The 15,491-nt window shown below is 41.1% G+C and overlaps 1 protein-coding gene across 1 annotated transcript in view; it reads left to right on the top strand.

The window, feature by feature from the left end:
• The first annotated feature begins 205 nt into the window (after positions 1–205).
• The window catches only part of TBC1D1 (TBC1 domain family member 1), a 216,450-nt gene continuing 201,164 nt past the window's right edge, over positions 206–15,491 (top strand). The window contains exon 1 of the mRNA XM_065878294.1: positions 206–622. Coding sequence (XP_065734366.1) covers positions 206–622 — 417 coding nt within the window. The remainder of the gene's footprint in view (positions 623–15,491) is intronic.

Here is a 15,491-nt window from a genome sequence, read left to right as displayed (position 1 = left end):
AGAGCAGCGTATGTGAACTAATATCTATTTCTTCCTCTATTTGGGCTTCAGCCTCTTAAGCTCTGAAATGCTGCGACTTCATTAAATTCTAATGCCTCTGTTTTTCTCCTGCAGGATTCTGCATCAGAAGCATGTAAAATAGATTGTTTGGTCTAAAATAGAAAACAGTGGCAATGTTTTGCTGAGTTTCCAGACCTTTCCCAACATGGAACCAATAACCTTCACAGCAAGGAAACATCCATTTCCTAGCGAGGTCTCGGTGGAATTTAGCCTCCAGCTGGTGGGCTTCTTACCCGTGCATTCTCTGACCACCATGCCCATGCTGCCTTGGGTCGTGGCAGAGGTGCGAAGGCTCAGCGGGCAGTCCTCCACAAAGGAGTCTGGTACCAAGCAAGTCCACCTCTGTGTTTCGCCCTCCGGACTGAGATGTGAGCCTGAACCAGGAAAAAGCCAACAATGGGACCCACTGATCTGTTCCAGCATCTTCGAGTGTAAGCCTCAGCGAGTTCACAGACTGATTCATAACAGTCACGACCCAAGTTATTTTGCTTGTCTGATTAAAGACGATGCAGCCAATCAGCAGAGTATCTGCTATGTGTTCAAAGCCGATGGTCAAACAAAAGTAAGTGGAGGTGGGGATCAAAAAGATGAAGGTGTGGCTGGATAGTTTTTGTTGAACAGGATCAGAACATTTATTTTAAGATACTGGAATTAATAAGGAGTTAATGCTGTAGTTATACGTAGATTATTTCACTGGAGTTTTGGTTCATGGGGATAGTTCTTTATAGTCTTGAAGAACATTTGATAATAGGTATTAAAATCAGAAGTTTATGAGTTCAGAAATTCAACAGAGACATCTTTCTAAGCGTATACATAAGAGCTGAACTATTAGGATTCAGATCATTTAAGATGTGTGTTCTAAAGCAGTGCTTCGCAAACAGAGGTGTGCCTAGGAAGGACCTGGGGATCTTGTTAAAATGCAAAATCTGATTCAGTAGGTCTGGGATGGACCTTGAGAGCCTGCATTTCTAACAAGCCTCCAGGTGACGCAGGCGCTGCTCCTTTGAAGGTTGCACTTTGAGTAGCAAAGTTCTAGATCAGCGAGCTCCACATTTTTGATCTTGTTAACAAAAGTATATTTAATTATAAGCTGTAGAAGAGTATTATTAGGCAGTTTCCCAAGGTATCATATTCACTTAGGCAGAGACCATTGGTAAAAAATAGTGGATATGAATCTAAGTTTTGATACTTTCAGGTTTTTTGTTTTTTTGGGTTTTTTTTGGCTAACTTCAAGTCCGATCTGACCAGCTTGTTGTTATATCTTATGATACGGGTGAGAAAGATATTATATGAGAAATGGTAAAAAAACAATATCGCCAGCTCTACTATTTTCCCATTTATTTGTGCTTGTATTGTTGCTAGCATTTTTTTGCAGTTCTGTGCAGGACTCATTCAAAGCCACCTGGCCGTTTTGTGAGGGTTACTTTAGATACAATTGAAAATATAATCCCGACAGCCACTTTCTCAGTTCGGCCCATGTAAACTGGCTACAGAAAGCAAGCAAGCAGGTGAGGGCCTTGCTGCTAACCCCACAAGCTGAGGAATGCCCATGCTAGGCCTTGAGTGCCTCGCCGGCCTGTGTGGCTGTCTGCCCCACGCACTGGAGCAGACTCTGAGGATGCTAATGCCAATCCTTGTGGTAAATGTCGGTGAATAGAAAGAGAAATGCTAATGTTTTCTCCCTGCACTCCACTGGGTTTTGTTTTGCATACCCTCCATGATGCTCGAACCTCATTTGGAAATTAATGTTCTTCGTGACTAAGTGGATTTGTGGAGACTCACTTTTGTTTGTTCTTTCCTTGGTTCTCTCACTCATTCAGATTGTTGCTCCAGGTACTGGGTGGGAGGATGTAGTACAGGCTAGAAGGGAGACAGAAGCAGCAGCAGGTAAATACCACGTGGTCTGTGGACAGGGCGTGATGGGAAGACAGAGAATGGGGCTTAACACACTGGAGTGTAAGGAAGGCTTTTTGAAATAATTGTTCATCTGGAGCTAAAAACCACTATTTTATGCACAGAATAGGATATCTTCTTAATAAAAAGCATTCGATGTTATTGATCATGCATCTCAGGTGGGACAGCGTCTGGTTCAGAGGGACTAACTTCCGGGATTCTAGTCCTATCTGCCACCTGTAAACTAGGTGGCCTCAGGCAACACTGAGCCTGTTTCCTTATCTGTAAAATGGGGATAATTATAGTCTCTATCTCGTAGAGTTCCTGGGAGGACTAAATGAACTAGAATGGAACCTAAAACTAGTAAGCATTTATGGCTATAAAAATTTTTCACTAAAGAAAGTTTTACCAGAAGCAGATTACATGCTAATTTCACTTCTAGTCTTAAGTAAAAAGAAAAAGAGACCAAGATGAGCGTCTTCAGCTCTCAGGATGAGATCCCGGTCATCCTTGAACAACATTTTTATAAACTAGACGCTTAAAAAACTGCATAAGTATATTTAATGGTTGCTGTTATTTGGGTAAATTCCAGAATGAAAATTAGAGGACTGAACAGCCCGTACTCCGTGCCAGCTCTATAGAAGGACTGAGTTTCCTTGGGGGGAGTTTTTGCATGGAATAAGCTGTTCAACACTTTACACTTTTGACTCTTGCCCAAAATCTTTTATAGCCATCTGAGAACAGGCTTCTAGCCAGTTATTCAGCTACCTGACAGGAGGAGAGATTTATAACTAAATTCTGGAACTGGGGCTTCGAGTCGTGCTGAAAGTAAAGAATTGGCCTTACTCTGTGTTCTAAAAAGCCACGGTAGAAATATGAATCTGTTCTTAAGTTATTTTTGGCTTGCTTACGGTTTTTACAAACAAATTGTCAGTACTCAGAGTAATAAATTACTGTCATCCTGCTGGTTTTATAAAAGAGTAATTTGTAACATAAGCATCTCAGTCAGTGACTCTCCTGTTGTCGGAAACTGAATGGTAAACCAAATTGGCCCCGATTCTAGCTGACATGATATCCTTTATGCTCTTGGGACATCCTGGCACGGTATCTCATAGCAGACTATCTGCTATAGGAGCATGTTAACCTATGTCATCATTTCTCCTATTTGTAGCATTTGCTCAGTGAAATAATTCTGTAGATTATGGCCTCTTCTAAATAAATGAAGTCAGCATCCCCCTGTATTTGCCAGAAAAGATATATGCATTTACTGCCAGGGTTATAAGCACAAAACTACTGTGTGAGAGGAAACCCTTTGAGCAGCATATAAATTAACTTATTGAAGAAGGTCTAGGGAGAAGAGACACGAAAAGGAATAGTTTTTTGTTTTGTTTTGTTTTGGGGTTTTTTTTTGCTGTACGCGGACCTCTCACTGCCGTGGCCTCTCCCGCTGCGGAGCACAGGCTCTGGACACGCAGGCCCAGCGGCCATGGCCCACGGGCCCAGCCGCTCCGCGGCATGTGGGATTCTCCCGGACTGGGGCACGAACCCGTGTCCCCTGCATCGGCAGGCGGACTCCCAACCACCGCGCCACCAGGGAAGCCCCCAGGAATAGTTTTATAAGCACAACATGAGACTCTGTTTCCCACTGTATGTTCCATAGAATATGCTCAAGGTGTTCCACACAGAAAGGCTTCCATGATCAAAATATATTAGGGAAGCATCTCAAACTTTTTGATCTGAAGACCCTTTTCACTCTAAAAAATTACTGAGTATCCCAAAGAGTTTCATGTGGGTTATATCTATTAATACTTTTATATTAGAAATTAAAACTGAAAAATTATAAAGGTTTTAATTTATTGAAAAACAAAATAAGCCCCATATATGTAAGCCTAAACAATATTTTTTTGTGAAAAATAATTGTATTTTCCCAAAAATTTAGTGATAAGAGTGGCATAGTTTTACTTTTTGTTTGTTTGGTTTTTTGCAAATCTCTTTCATGTCTGGATCAATAGTCAGCTATTCATTCTCAGCTGCTTCTCCACTCATTCTTTTGTGATATGTTGTTTTGGTTGAGCATATGAAGAAAATTTGGCCTCACACAGATTTGTAGTAGGAAAAAGGAGAAATATTTTATAACCTTTTTAGAAAATTGTGGATATTTTTCTTTAATACTATACCAAAACTTGACAAATGGTAGTTTCTTAAAGGTTTGTGGCAATATGACATCTGAAACCGTATCAGAGCACTTTTTGCACTTTGTTATATTAAAATCCATTAGTCTGTCTTGTGCTATAATGAATCTTTTAAGCATGAATGATTCTGTAACATCATGCATTGATTATTTGGAAAATATTGGTTCACTGAGTTGTACAGACCACAGTCTGAGAACTGCTGTATTAGGGAAACACTGTACTTTCTATTGCACTCTTGAATTGTACATTAGTTCATTAAATCCCCAAGTTTATTGGACCATAGATTACATTTTCTCATAACTTCCAAGAACATCCCTCAGCACGCATGTGAACACAGTGGCACAAGGTTGTGGGTTGAAGTTTAGTTTTGAGTTAGGGTCTGTGGCAGGAAATGAAAACATCCACTCTGGGAAACATATGGATGCATGGGTGACCCTGACTAGGTCTATACCCCATCACATGGCAAAGAAATCAAGAGTCCCTCCTGGACTCAGCCCTAGAAAAAGTGTAAAGTCTTAGAAAATTATCTCAAGATTCTTTCCTTCTCCAGTTCTTCAGCTTTGTCTCTTCTAAGAAGAACATCAGATTTGCCAATCCCTTGAGTATTACTGTAGATCACTCAGAAGAATATTTACATTTTACTCCTTTTTTTAGTCTACAAAGTAAAAAGCTCTGCTTCCTTTAAGGGACTTTCCAGCAATGAGTTGCAGGCAGCAGAAGTGTTGGGCTGAGGCTTCTGACATTGTATGTTGCTGTCTTATGCCAATAAAAGGAAAGAATGGATTCTGAATGGAGAATGGCAAGGATTACTGAGCTGGTAATAAGTGGAGGAGAAGTGTAGGCTGGTGTTCAGTGGGCAGTACGAGGGACCCGGCGTAAGGCAGAAATTGGGTGTGTGGAACTAGTTTTGCTATAAGTGCCCATTCTTCTTCAGCTGACTTATCGTACCTATGACCTGTCCTGGCTTTTCAAACACTGTTCCTGACTTTAGTCAGATCTGATCTTCTGGATCTGGTGTCCAGTATAGGCACAGCGCAGGGGTTTCATAGCTGTGATGGGATTGGTGTCATTAATGCAACAGTGCTCACGGGCTTTCCCTTCTGCACCCTCCCTAAGAGCATCTTGGATTTGTTAGAATCTTTTTTTTTTTTTGCGGTACGCGGGCCTCTCACTGCCATGGCCTCTGCCGTTGCGGAGCGCAGGCTCCGGACGCGCAGGCTCAGCGGCCGTGGCTCACGGGCCCAGCCGCTCCACGGCAGATGGGATCCTCCCGGACCGGGGCACGAACCAGCGTCCCCTGCATTGGAAGGCAGACTCTCAACCACTGCGCCACCAGGGAAGCCCTAGAATCTTGTTAGATTCTTCCCTCCTCCTCCCAAGGAGGAAGTGTTATCTCTTGCTGGGACATAATAAAGTACTAAATCCTTAGGAATTAGGAGGAGGGAAAAGTGTGGCCAAGGAGCTTGGGTTGGGGGTTGGAGGAGCTGGAGTAACTGCATGGGAGGTAGACTTCTAGAAGAGGACTTTACTAAATGTTACTTAGGAAGATGTGTTTGAGAGAATGTCAATGTCCTTTGAAAGAATGGGTTTCCTTTTCCATGAGTTTTGACAACGAAACTTCATTTCTTTTTTTTTTTTTTACATCTTTATTAGAGTATAATTGCTTTACAATGGTGTGTTAGTTTCTGCTTTATAACAAAGTGAATCAGTTATACATATACATATGCTCCCATCTCTCTTCCCTCTTGCGTCTCCCTCCCTCCCACCCTCCCTATCCCACCCCTCTAGGTGGTCACAAAGCACCGAGCTGATCTCCCTGTTCTATGCGGCTGCTTCCCACTAGCTATCTATTTTACGTTTGGTAGTGTATATATGTCCATGCCACTCTCTCGCTTTGTCACAGCTTACCCTTCCCCCTCCGCATATCCTCAAGTCCATTCTCTAGTAGGTCTGTGTCTTTATTCCTGTCTTACCCCTAGGTTCTTCATGACATTTTTTTCCCTTAAATTCCACATATATGTGTTAGCATACGGTATTTGTCTTTCTCTTTCTGACTTACTTCATTCTGTATGACAGACTCTAGGTCCATCCACCTCATTACAAATAGCTCAGTTTCGTTTCTTTTTATGGCTGAGTAATATTGCGTTGTATATATGTGCCACATCTTCTTTATCCATTCATCTGTCAATGGACACTTAGGTTGCTTCCATGTCCTGGCTATTGTAAATAGAGCTGCAATGAACATTTTGGTACATGACTCTTTTTCAATTATGGTTTTCTCAGGGTATATGCCCAGTAGAGGGATTGCTGGGTCATATGGTAGTTCTATTTGTAGTTTTTTAAGGAACCTCTATACTGCTCTCCATAGTGGCTGTACCAATTCACATTCCCACCAGCAGTGCAAGAGTGTTCCCTTTTCTCCACACCCTCTCCAGCATTTATTGTTTCTAGATTTTTTGATGATGGCCATTCTGACCGGTGTGAGATGGTATCTCATTGTAGTTTTGATTTGCATTTCTCTAATGATTAATGATGTTGAGCATTCTTTCATGTGTTTGTTGGCAGTCTATATATCTTCTTTGGAGAAATGTCTATTTAGGTCTTCTGCCTATTTTTGGATTGGGTTGTTCCTTTTTTTGTTATTGAGCTGCATGAGCTGCTTGTAAATTTTGGAAATTAATCCTTTGTCAGTTGCTTCATTTGCAAAAATTTTCTCCCATTCTGAGGGTTGTCTTTTGGTCTTGTTTATGGTTTCCTTTGCTGTGCAAAAGCTTTGAAGTTTCATTAAGTCCCATTTGTTTATTTTTGCTTTTATTTCCATTTCTCTAGGAGATGGGTCAGAAAGGACCTTGCTGTGATTTATGCAATAGAGTGTTCTGCCTATGTTTTCCTCTAAGAGTTTGATAGTTTCTGGCCTTACATTTAAGTCTTTAATCCATTTTGTGCTTATTTTTGTGTACGGTGTTAGGGAGTGATCTAATCTCATACTTTTACATGTACCTGTCCAATTTTCCCAGCACCACTTATTGAAGAGGCTGTTCCTTCTCTACTGTACATTCCTGCCTCCTTTATCAAAGATAAGGTGACCATGTGTGCATGGGTTTATCTCTGGGCTTTCTATCCTGTTCCATTGATCTATCTTTCTGTTTTTGTGCCAGTACCATGCTGTCTTAATTACTGTAGCATTGTAGTATAGTCTGAAGTCAGGGAGCCTGATTCCTCCAGCTCCATTTTTCGTTCTCAAGATTGCTTTGGCTATTCGGGGTCTTTTGTGTTTCCATACAAATTGTGAAATTTTTTGTTCTAGTTCTGTGAATAATGTCAGTGGTAGTTTGATAGGGATTGCATTGAATCTGTAGATTGCTTTGGGTAGTAGAGCCATTTTCACAATGTTGATTCTTCCAATCCAAGAACATGGTAAATTTCTCCATCTGTTTTTATCATCTTTAATTTCTTTCATCAGTGTCTTATAATTTTCTGCATACAGGTCTTTTGTCTCCTTAGGTAGGTTTGTTCCTAGATATTTTATTCTTTTTGTTGCAATGGTAAATGGGAGTGTTTTCTTGATTTCACTTTCATATTTTTCATCATTCGTGTATAGGAATGCCAGAGATTTCTGTGCATTAATTTTGTATCCTGCTACTTTACCAAATTCATTGATTAGTTCTAGTAGTTTTCTGGTAGCATCTTTAGGATTCTCTATGTATAGTATCATGTCATCTGCAAACAGTGACAGCTTTACTTCTTCTTTTCCGATTTGGATTCCGTTTATTTCCTTTTCTTCTCTGATTGCTGTGGCTAAAACTTCCAAAACTATGTTGAATAAGAGTGGTGAGAGTGGGCAACCTTGTCTTGTTCCTGATTTTAGTGGAAATGCTTTCAGTTTTTCACCATTGAGGACGATGTTTTCTGTGGGTTTGTCATATATGGCCTTTCTTATGTTGAGGAAAGTTCCCTGTATGCCTACTTTCTGGAGGGGTTTTATCATAAATGGGTGTTGAATTTTGTCGAAAGCTTTCTCTGCATCTATTGAGATGATCATATGGGTTTTCTCCTTCAATTTGTTAATATGGTGTATCACGTTGATTGATTTGCGTATATTGAAGAATCCTTGCATTCCTGGAATAAACCCCACTTGATCGTGGTGTATGATCCTTTTCATGTGCTGTTGGATTCTGTTTGCTAGTATTTTGTTGAGGATTTTTGCATCTATGTTCATCAGTGATATGAGCCTGTAGTTTTCTTTCGTTGTGATGTCCTTGTGTGGTTTTTGTATCAGGGTGATGGTGGCCTCGTAGAATGAGTCTGGGAGTGTTCCTCCCTCTGCTATATTTTGGAAGATTTTGAGAAGGATAGGTGTTAGCTCTTCTCTAAATGTTTGATAGAATTCACCTGTGAAGCCATCTGGTCCTGGGCTTTTGTTTGTTGGAAGATTTTTTTTTTTTTTTTTTTTTTTTTTTTTTATGCGTTACGCGGGCCTCTCACTGTTGTGGCCTCTTCCCGTTGCGGAGGACAGGCTCCGGACGCGCAGGCCCAGCGGCCATGGCTCACGGGCCCAGCCGCTCCGCGGCATGTGGGATCCTCCCAGACCGGGGCACGAACCCGTGTCCCCTGCATCGGCAGGCGGACTCTCAACCACTGCGCCACCAGGGAAGCCCTGTTGGAAGATTTTTAATCACAGTTTCCATTTCAGTGCTTGTGATTGGTCTGTTCATCTTTTCTATTTCTTCCTGATTCAGTCTTGGCAGGTTGTGCATTTCTAAGAATTTGTCCATTTCTTCCAGGTTGTCCATTTGATTGGCATAGAGTTGCTTGTAGTAATCTCTCATGATCTTTTGTATTTCTGCAGTGTCAGTTGTTACTTCTCCTTTTTCATTTCTATTTCTATTGATTTGCGTCTTCTCCCTTTTTTTCTTGTTGAGTCTGGCCAATGGTTTATCAATTTTGTTTATCTTCTCAAAGAACCAGCTTTTGGTTTTATTGATCTTTGCTATCGTTTCTTCATTTCTTTTTCATTTATTTGTGATCTTATTTTTATGATTTCTTTCCTTCTGTTAATGTTGGGGTTTTTTTGTTCTTCTTTCTCTAATTGCTTTAGGTGCAGGGTTAGGTTGTTTATTTGAGATGTTTCCTGTTTCTTACGGTAGGCTTGTATTGCTATAAACTTCCCTCTTAGAACTGCTTTTGCTGCATCCCATAGGTTTTGGGTCGTCGTGTCTCCATTGTCATTTGTTTCTAGGTATATTTTGATTTCCTCTTTGATTTCTTCAGTGATCACTTCGTTATTAAGTAGTGTATTGTTTAGCTTCCATGTGTTTGTATTTTTTTACAGAACTTTTCCTGTAATTGATACCTAGTCTCATAGCGTTGTGGTCGGAAAAGAAACCTGATAAAATTTCAATTTTCTTAAATTTACCAAGGCTTGATTTGTGACCCAAGATATGATCTATCCTGGAGAATGTTCCATGAGCACTTGAGAAAGATGTGTATTCTGTTGTTTTTGGATGGAATGTCCTATAAATATCAATTAAGTCCATCTTGTTTAATGTATCATTTAAAGCTTGTGTCTCCTTATTTATTTTCATTTTGGATTATCTGTCCATTGGTGAAAGTGGGGTGTTAAATTCCCCTACTATGAATGTGTTACTGTCGATTTCCCCTTTTATGGCTGTTAGTATTTGCCTTATGTATTGAGGTGCTCCTATACTGGGTGCATAAATATTTACAATTGTTATATCTTCTTCTTGGCTCAATCCCTTGATCATTATGTAGTGTCCTTCTTTGTCTCTTCTAATAGTCTTTATTTTAAAGTCTATTTTTTCTGATATGAGTGTTGGTCCTCCAACTTTCTTTTGGTTTCTATTTGCATGGAATATCTTTTTCCATCCCTTTACTTTCAGTCTGTATGTGTCTCTAGGTCTGAGGTGAGTCTCTTGTAGACAGCATATATATGGGTCTTATTTTTGTATCCATTCAGCCAATCTGTGTCTTTTGGTGGGAGCACCATTTACATTTAAGGTAATTATCGATATGTATGTTCCTATTCCCATTTTCTTAATTGTTTTGGGTTCGTTATTGTAGGTCTTTTCCTTCTCTTCTGTTTCCTGCCTAGAGAAGTTCCTTTAGCAGTTGTTGTAAAGCTGGTTTGGTGGTGCTGGACTCTCTCAGCTTTTGCTTGTCTGTAAAGGTTTTAATTTCTCCATCAAATCTGAATGAGATCCTTGCTGGGTAGAGTAATCTTGGTTGCAGGTTTTTCTCCTTCATCACTTTAAATATGTCCTGCCAGTCCCTTCTGGCTTGCAGAGTTTCTGCTGAAAGATCAGCTGTTAACCTTATGGGGATTCCCTTGTGTGTTATTTGTTGTTTTTCCCTTGCTGCTTTTAATATGCTTTCTTTGTATTTAATTTTTGACAGTTTGATTCATATGTGTCTTGGCATATTTCTCCTTGGATTTATCCTGTATGGGACTCTCTGTTCTTCCTGGACTTGATTAACTATTTCCTTTCCCATATTAGGGAAGTTTTCAACTATAATCTCTTCAAATATTTTCTCAGTCCCTTTCTGTTTCTCTTCTTCTTCTGCAACCCCTATAATTCGAATGTTGGTGTGTTTAATGTTGTTCCAGGGGTCTCTGAGACTGTCCTCAGTTCTTTTCATTCTTTTTTCTTTATTCTGCTCTGCAGTAGTTATTTCCACTATTTTATCTTCCAGGTCACTTATCTGTTCTTCTGCCTCCGTTATTCTGCTATTGATCCCATCTAGAGTATTTTTAATTTCGTTTATTGTGTTATTCATCGTTGCTTGTTTCATCTTTAGTTCTTCTAGGTCCTTGTTAAATGTTTCTTGCATTTTGTCTATTCTATTTCCAAGATTTGGGATCATCTTTACTATCATTTTCCTGAATTTTCTTTCAGGTAGACTGCCTATTTCCTCTTCATTTGTTAGGTCTGGTGGGTTTTTATCTTGCTCCTTCATCTGCTGTGTGTTTTTCTGTCTTCTCATTTTGCTTATCTTCCTGTGTTTGTGGTCTCCTTTTTGCAGGCTGTAGGTTAATAGTTCCCATTGTTTTTGGTGTCTGTCCCCAGAGGCTAAAGTTGGTTCAGTGGGTTGTGTAGGCTTCCTGGTGGAGGGGACTAGTGCCTGTGTTCTGGTGGATGAGGCTGGATCTTGTCTTTCTGGTGGGCAGGTCCACATCTGGTGGTGTGTTTTGGGGTGTCTGTGGACTTATTATGATTTTAGGCAGCCTCTCTGCTAATGGGTGGGGTTGTGTTCCTGTCTTGCTAGTTGTTTGGCATAGGGTGTCCAGCACTGTAGCTTGCTTGTCATTGAGTGAAGCTGGGTGCTGATGTTGAGATGGAGATCTCTGGGAGATTTTCGCCGTTTGATATTATGTGGAGCTGGGAGGTCTCTTGTGGACCAGTGTCCTGAAGTTGGCTCTCCCACCTCAGAGGCACAGCACTGACTCCTGGCTGCAGCACCAAGAGCCTTTCATCCACATGGTCACGTGGCTGTAGGTAAGAGGCCTCAGTTCCTTGCCGCATGGATCTCTCCTTAGGGCTGCTTGAGTGTCCTCATGATGTGGCAGCTGGCTTACCCCAGGATGAGTGATCCGGCCTGCGGTCCCCAGGACTGTTGCGGCTTCGGCCGCCGGGGCCCCACCAGAGCCGGCAGCCTCAGTGAGGCCGCCCTCCCCTCGGGCTCCGGGGCAGTTCCGTGATGGCAGAGGGAAGAGACCCTGAGCTGGGAGTTCCAGCTCTGCCATAAGTTCATTTCTTGAGGATGATCTATATCTGAGACTGAACCCTGTGGGCTCCCATACTGCTAATTTTAAGAGTACTTAACTATTTATAGACTTAATTTAAGATCAATAAAGGTTTCCTTTTGAAATTTAAGATCAATAAAGGTTTCCTTTTGAAATTTTCAGTAAAGAACCAGTGTACTCTGTCATGAGGCCCTGTAAGCACACTGTCTTTCTCAGTAACTTATGGACAGCGACCTCACCTAGACTCTCTGGGTTTGTTGTGTTGCATATCAATAGAAAAGGTGGTCTGACGTTGTTTTCCTTTGATTAGCAGGATTAATACTTAAGTCCCCTATATTAAAAGCCCAAGTTGCTTTGGCTGAGTTTTATGATTTAAGTAACAATTAAAAAAAATTTTGTTTTTGATCGTAGCTTTGTTTCAGTTGCATTTTACCCATCACTCATGGATCTTAATAGTTCCCCGTGTGCTTGGAATTTTAAGTTAATGACTTAACATATGCACCGCTTATTTATGGATTTTCAGTAGAGGCTGGCTTCGGTGGCGTCTCTTGCTTGGCTGTTATATTTGCCAGCTCGTTACTTTCTTTGCTGGAGCGAAGATTGAAATTCTAACGTTGAGCTGGAGCGTTTTGTTCCTGAGGGTGATTATACTGAAGCTTATAGAATTATTTTGCAGCTCTTCTTATCTAGTGCCCTTTCTGTATTGGGTCTTCATTTCTAAATATCAGACAATAGTCTTTCTTTGCTACTCAGGGAATGGTTCTGAGAAGGCTTTGTAGCATATGTTTTGGAGGATTTTTTAATCGATGTTAAAATTGCCACTGGGCATCTTTAATCCATTCTGGTTGTTATGTAAGGTTTCATTTGGGGGCCCACTCGGCGACTATGACTCAGTGCATGGTTACACAGAGCAGTGTACCCATGTCAGTCCATCAGCACTTGACCGTCTGTCACACTAGACAGAAGTCGGTTGCTGGGTGCAGAGATTGGTAGGGATTCTTTTTCATCTATAAAAAGAATGTCCCGAACTGCATGAACTCCGAAGTATTTGTTGGAAGGTTTGGGTCCACGACACGGGACTGATTATGTAATTTATTTTTGACTTTGAAAAAGGAGTCTGAGGGTTTCAGAAGCATCCACCTTGTGATAAGTGCTTAGATAATTTTTTAGAAGTCTTTATTTTCAATGCATATCACTTTCTATAGCTTTGCATTTTTCACCAAATGCTTTGCATTTGATAATTATTTTTATAATATAAATCTATTCCTAAGAATAGACTTTACAAGTATCTTGAACCTAAAGTTGACTTGTATCTTAAAAGGATTTATTTATAGCCTAGACCTCCACTGTCCAGTACAATAATTAGTAGTCATCTATGGGTATTGAGCACTTGCAGTGTGGCTGGTCCGAATTGAGATGTACTGTGTCAAAACAGTGGATTTCAAAGACTTGGTTTGAAAAAAGGAATGTAAAAGTATCTTAATAATTTTCTATATTGGTTACATGTTGAAATTATAATATTTTCTATATATTGGGTTAAATCAAATATAATACTATCACCTTTCTGAATGTGCCTACAAGAAAATTTAAAATTACATATGTAGCTTGCATCCTCCTTTTACTGGTCAGGTCTGGACTAGTTACCTAGCAAGGATTTCTGGAAATAATTTGAACATTTATCACAGAGTGATGTCAAGTTTCCCCCTTTTCTTTGCTGCCTTCTGTTTGTTAATGATAGAATTTTGCTCAAAGTTACTCTGAAAAAACCACATTAAAAACTGGGACCTGGGGACTTCCTTGGTGGTCCAGTGGTTAAGACTCTGCACTACCACGTCAGTGGGCCCGGGTTCGATAGGACCTGCGTTTTCCTTTTTTTTTTTGGCCACGCCATGTGGCTTGTGGGATCTTCGCTCCCCGACCAGGGCTCGAACCTGCGACCTCGGCAGTGAAAGCATAGAGTCCTAACCACTGGACCACCAGGGAATTCAAGAACCTATTTTTATTTTTATTTTTTAATTTTTATTTATTTATTTATTTATTTGCGGTACGCAGGCCTCTCACTGTTGTGGCCTCTCCCGTCGCGGAGCACAGGCTTCAGACTCGCAGGCTCAGCAGCCATGGCTCACGGGCCTAGCCACTCTGTGGCATGTGGGATCATCCCGGACCAGGGCACGAACCCGTATCCCCTGCATCGGCAGGCGGACTCTCAACCACTGGCCACCAGGGAAGCCCCAAGAACCTATTTTTAATTCTAGATGCATATTGCAGTGGATGAACGCTCTGTGGGCCACTAATTTGGGATATGGTTAAAGAGGTAAATCTCTTGTTTCTGCTTTTTCTCTTGTTTGAATAGTTTTCTTTCTTCTGGATGCTTAGGGGTCCACCCCACTTACTGCTGCCTGTGATCCTGAACCAACAACCACAGCCAGCAACTGGAGAGCTGGCCTGGCTCAGAGAAAGCCTCAGAAGAGGCTGGATTGGGGGTGGGGCTCGGGGGAGGAGCCTGATGCAGGACATACCAGAAAACTTACATGTGACTTCAGGGCAGCCTGTCCTGCAGGAGCCCTTTCCCGGCTGCTTCAGTTCCAGCAGGACATCAGAAGTCTTCCTTTCCTGTGGTCAAGTGATGTAGGTATTTGAAATATTGCAGATTTTTTTTTTAACATCTTTATTGAACTATAATTGCTTTACAATGGTGTGTTAGTTTCTGCTTTAGAACAAAGTGACTCAGTTATACATATATATATGTTCCCATATCTCTTCCCTCTTGCGTCTCCCTCCCTCCCACCCTCCCTATCCCACCCCTCTAGGTGGTCACAAAGCACCGAGCTGATCTCCCTGTGCTATGTGGCTGCTTCCCACTAGCTATCTATTTTACATTTGGTAGCGTATATATGTCCATGCCACTCTCTCACTTCGTCCCAGCTTACCCTTCCCCCACCCTGAGTCCTCAAGTCCATTCTCTACATCTGTGTCTTTATTCCTGTCCTGCCCCTAGGTTCTTCAGAACCTTTTTTTTTTTTTGAGATTCCATATATGTGTGTTAGCATACGGTATTTGTTTTTCTCTTTCTGACTTCCTTCACTCTGTATGACAGACTCTAGGTCCATCCACCTCACTACAAATAACTCAGTTTTGTTCCTTTTTATAGCTGAGTAATATTCCATTGTATATATATACCACATCTTCTTTATCCATTCATCTGTCAATGGACACTTAGGTTGCTTCCATGTCCTGGCTATTGTAAACAGAGCTACAATGAACGTGAAATGTTGCAGATTTTACATTAATTCTTTCTTTGGAATGTGACCAGTGTACCGTGTACTTGGTTGGGGGCTAGGGTACAAAATCGAGCTGCGATTTGCCCCCTTAAGAAGTAGCATGATGCTTTATATGCCAAATAGAGATTCTGAATGCGGCACTGCCAGGAGGCAGCAAACATCTGTAAGTTATGAAAGAGCAAATTTGAGTGACTGGGAGGAGGCCTAGTGTAATAAGTGTCTGCCATTGTGAAAAGCTGCTATGTATAAAAAGACATAGACAAATTCTGAATTGCTCCAGAGGGTAGAACCAGGACGAGAGAA

Source organism: Phocoena phocoena, chromosome 5, assembly GCF_963924675.1.
Source record: "Phocoena phocoena chromosome 5, mPhoPho1.1, whole genome shotgun sequence".
NCBI lineage: Eukaryota > Metazoa > Chordata > Mammalia > Artiodactyla > Phocoenidae > Phocoena > Phocoena phocoena.
Note: the sequence above shows the minus strand (reverse complement) of the source record. Positions and strands in the feature narration are given on the sequence as shown.